Consider the following 4,868-nt stretch of genomic DNA (forward strand, 5'->3'; position numbering starts at 1 on the left):
AAAAAACTTGTTTTAATTAAACAACTTGGTAAATAAAAGACACTAGAGCTTGTTACTATCTTCCGGTACCAAATTCGGTAGACACAACTTAAAACCACTTCGAAATTACTTGCATAATTAGAAAAGTCAACGCAGAACTGTATCATATTTATTTATGATTTTTTTTTTAAATTATTTTTTATGATGTTTTTTGTTTTCTTGTGTTTGTTTATAAATAAAACTCTATTTTCTTTTATTGTTCGGACAAATGTGCCTTGCACAAAAACACATAAACATACATAAACCTTTAGTTTGTGTCCTCGATGGTAAATCGCGCTTACCTTTACTACTTCCGTTTGTATAACAAATAATAGTTATTATTAACCCTGTGTTATTCGTCGGATCCGACATGCTAACATATTTCTTATAAACAAATATTTTAAATTTAATACATTATTAACTACGATTTACCAATTATTATTGTTATCAAGTTCGGATTGTAGCATGCCACAACATGGGTATTTCCAATTTACGAAATACGAAATTAAAAATAAATCGTAAATCCCCAAATAAGCTCCATTACAAGACAAGAGAGTCTTTATTATTATTATTTTTTATTTATTTATATATATATATATATATATATATATATATATATATATTTTTTTTTTTTTTTTTTTTCAAATTTCGAAATATTTAGAAAACCGGAAAAGGTTGTGGTGATCGAAGAAAAAAGGGAAAAATAACAAGTCAAGGGTTTCAATTTTCATTTTTTCTTTTTCGATTTTGTATCGGTTTTCACCACCACCCAATCCCATCGCTCCCCCACTGTCTTCTTCACTCGCTCATCGTTTTCCTTTTGGTTATGTTTCGCCATCCACAAGATTTTGAATAAACAAATCCTTCGATTGGCCACGAATTCAAAAAAATCATGAGCTTCGATCCAGTTATGCAGCGCGTTAATCGCAATGTCGACGAACATATCTCCCAGCTCATGCAGTGCAAACCCTTGTCCGAACAAGAGGTTATTACATTCCAAATCTCGTTTTTATCGTTTTGATTTAAGGATGGGTTGTTTTGTGGGTTTCGTTTGTGATTAATCTGATGATTTGAGATGATTTACGGGGTTAATAGATTTGAGTTAGGCAGATCTGCTTGGGTCAGATCTATTGCGTAAAGTACGAAGCTTTTTTCTTTCAGTTATGGAATTCCTTCGATATTTCCAATGAAAATCCTTTGGAGATTATATATATGACATATTTTATGCATATGTGCATGAACAATATGTTTAATTTGCGATATACATCCGTTTAGTTTTTTTTTTCGAATTATAGTAATTGAAATTCGGACATGATTGTATAATGTTCATGATCGATTGATGGGGTATGTGCTCTATAATATACTCTTATTCTTAAATTTTATCACCTTTAACCAATCATATCAAATGTTGTTGTGATTCCGTGTAGTTTCCCCTTTCCTGTTCTTCAGGTTAGGTCATTATGTGATAAGGCGAAGGAGATTCTGATGAAAGAAAGCAATGTCCAGGTATCTTTTCATAATCATTTAATAATACCAAAAATGTGAGATTAAAGAATTTAGATTTGTTTCTTCATGTCTTTTGCAGCCTGTTAAAAGCCCAGTGACAATCTGTGGGGATATTCATGGACAATTTCATGATCTTGCAGAGCTTTTTAGGATTGGTGGAAAGGTGTGTGTTATGTAATGATGATAAAATGATATGACAATTGACATAACTTATAAGAGCTGATTATGTTGTTCTTTATATAGTGCCCTGATACAAACTACTTATTCATGGGAGATTATGTTGATCGTGGTTATTACTCAGTTGAAACAGTGACTGTAAGTTTTCCACCAATACTTTTTTTGTAAACTTAAGAGGGTATTTTTGTAATTTCATCTATTTTCATACGAGTTTTTTGTCCATTCAGCTCTTGGTGGCTCTCAAAGTGCGTTACCCACAACGAATTACTATCTTAAGAGGAAACCATGAAAGTAGGCAGGTATATATATATATATATATATATATATATATATATATATATATATATTTTTAATGTAGTTTTAATTTATTATGCATTTAAATATGTATTATTTGATATAAAATAACATAAGTTATAATGTTTATGTTTATCCAGATCACTCAAGTTTATGGGTTTTATGATGAATGCCTAAGAAAGTGAGTTCCTACATTCTTTTAATCATCTTTTTCCAAAAAAAAAACATTTTTTAATCATTGGTATATAATCTAATATACCCTTCAATAATGAATGATTAGAGGATTATAAGGTATTTTTCACCTTAAAATTCTCCAAACTTGAATTTATTTTTTGTTGCATTTTTTTTTGTAGATATGGTAATGCTAGCGTGTGGAAGACATTTACGGATCTATTTGACTACTTTCCACTCACTGCATTGGTTAGTAAAATGACCATTTTACCCTTCTGTCCAAATAACGATATTAGATAAAAATTACTGTTTAATTGTTTATTTGGGAACTTTTAGATATAAATCGGAAACATTCCCTTATTTTTTTTCGTTAACATGTTCTCTTGATAAATGACCATTTTACCCTTCTGTCCAAACAATGATGCCAGATAAAAATTACTGTTAAATTGTTTATTCGGGAACTTTTAGATATAAATCGGAAACATTCTCTTATTTTATTTTGTTAACTTGATTAGTAAATGACCATTTTACTCTTCTGTCGAAATAATGATGCATTGGTTAGTAAAATTATGATTTTACCCTTCTGTCCAAACAACGATACCGGATAAAAATTACTGTTTAATTGTTTATTTGGGAAGTTTTAAATATAAATCGGAAACATTCCCTTATTTTATTTTGTTAATATGTTCTCTTGATAAATGACCATTTTACCCTTCTGTTCAAACAATGATGCCGGATAAAAATTACTCTCTAATTGTTTATTTGTGAACTTTTAGATATCATCTGGAAACATTCCCTTATTTTATTTTGTTAACTTGGATAGTAAATGACCATTTTACCCTTCTCTTATGATACATACATATATATGTATATTTATAGGTTGAGTCTGAAATCTTTTGTCTTCATGGAGGATTATCTCCTTCAATAGAAACACTTGATAACATAAGAAACTTTGATCGAGTTCAAGAAGTGCCTCATGAGGGCCCCATGTGTGACCTTTTATGGTCTGATCCTGATGATCGTTGTGGCTGGGGTATCTCTCCTCGTGGAGCTGGATATACATTTGGCCAAGTATTTCATATTTTCATTTCATATATTTTTTTTATTATAAATTATAATTTTATAAACTTCATTTTTTTATTTTTATTTTATTTATGTCAGGACATATCTGAGCAATTTAACCATACCAACAGCTTGAAGCTCATTGCTAGGGCCCACCAGCTTGTTATGGAAGGGTTCAACTGGGGTCATGTAACCATTTTTTTTTTCTTTTTATTTTTTGACATGTAATTTTGTCACTATTTTTTTTAATCAATTTGTTTTAATAGGAACAAAAAGTTGTGACTATATTTAGTGCACCTAATTATTGCTACCGATGTGGGAATATGGCTTCCATTCTTGAAGTAGATGATTGCAAGGGTCACACATTCATCCAGGTTTGTCTTTTTTTTTTTTTTTTTTTAAATTATTATTTTTCTATAAAGTTACATATAATTTCTTATACTATATTTACATGTGACTTGTGTTACAAATTATATGATGCTCAACTTACTTAAAAATGATGGATTTTTTTTAAAAAAAAATTGCAGTTTGAGCCAGCTCCAAGGAGGGGAGAACCAGATGTGACACGTAGGACTCCTGATTATTTCCTATGATTCAAGAACTCAATTTTCATGAAAAGGGAAATAAAAAGCAAATCATATCAAAAAAAGACATACTTCAATCTCTTAAATCGCTTTGGTTCCTTCATTTTTTTCATTCAAATTTCTGTTTGTAGAGGAAAAGCTTCTATAAATCATTGCTGTCCTTTCCTTTTCCTTTTATTTTTTTTGTTTATTTTTTTTCTGGTATAATTCTTTTTTGACAACTAGTTAAGAATGCTTGCTATTAATTTGTTATCAAGTTCATTGGAAATTGGATGGTTACTCTTTCTGTGCTGATGTGGAAAACTACTTTGTTTCTTGCTTAAAAACCCCAAAAATATAAATCCATGAAAACATCTGTGAAGTTTTCTTGGACCTTATTAGATCTGTTTCTAGATGTTGAGAGGGTGACTATTTGATAAAAGTTTGAATCTTTGTTATAGTGAGTAGTTTTTTCCCCCGAATTGGATTAAGTGCATTTTGGTAAAAAAAAAAGAGAAGGGATGGGGTAAAAGTAAATTGAAGTTAATGTAGAATAGGGATGAGCATATAGACCGGGGAATCGGCCGGAACCGGAACTGGAACCCGAGATACTATAATTTTGTCAATTTTTGGAACCGGGACCCGGTAAGAACTGGTCGTTGGAACCGGCGCAAAACCGGGAACCGGACAGGATAATTCACTCAAATTTTGAAAGTTGCATAAGTCATTCAATTTAACTTTTTTTTTTTTTTGATTTGAATCTTTTTCCTATATGTAGATTATGATTTGAAGTTAAGTTTAGACTATAAAAACAAATGATTTTCTTAAAAATTAAATGAGTTACAAGCCCCACAAGAAAGAGTGTTAAATCAGAACTTTTTTTATGTTTAAGCAATTAAATGTAATATGATTTTGTTGTTTAAATGTGCATAACTCACTCAATTTAAGTTTTTTTTATCTGAATTTTTTTCCTACATGTAGTTTAGGTTTTGTAGTTAAGTTTAGACTATAAAAACTCTTGATTTAGTTAAAAATTGAATGAGTTACAAGCCCCGCAAGGAAGCGTGTCAAATCAGA

General features: G+C 30.2%; 1 protein-coding gene across 1 annotated transcript; it reads left to right on the forward strand.

Moving 5' to 3' along the window:
• Positions 1–709: 709 nt before the first annotated feature.
• Positions 710–4,098, forward strand: LOC145059156 (serine/threonine-protein phosphatase PP2A-2 catalytic subunit-like). Its single transcript, XM_079007022.1, has 11 exons — positions 710–1,003; positions 1,468–1,524; positions 1,604–1,687; positions 1,768–1,839; positions 1,929–2,000; positions 2,136–2,176; positions 2,349–2,415; positions 3,046–3,237; positions 3,328–3,417; positions 3,495–3,602; positions 3,756–4,098. Exons 1-11 carry the CDS (start codon positions 911–913, stop codon positions 3,819–3,821), a joined length of 942 nt encoding a protein of 313 aa, XP_078863148.1. The 5' UTR covers positions 710–910; the 3' UTR covers positions 3,822–4,098.
• The last annotated feature ends 770 nt before the right edge of the window (positions 4,099–4,868 follow it).

The sequence above is a fragment of the Lactuca serriola genome, chromosome 6 (assembly GCF_051521515.1).
Source record: "Lactuca serriola cultivar US96UC23 chromosome 6, Lser_US96UC23_V15, whole genome shotgun sequence".
In the NCBI taxonomy this organism is placed as follows: domain Eukaryota; kingdom Viridiplantae; phylum Streptophyta; class Magnoliopsida; order Asterales; family Asteraceae; genus Lactuca; species Lactuca serriola.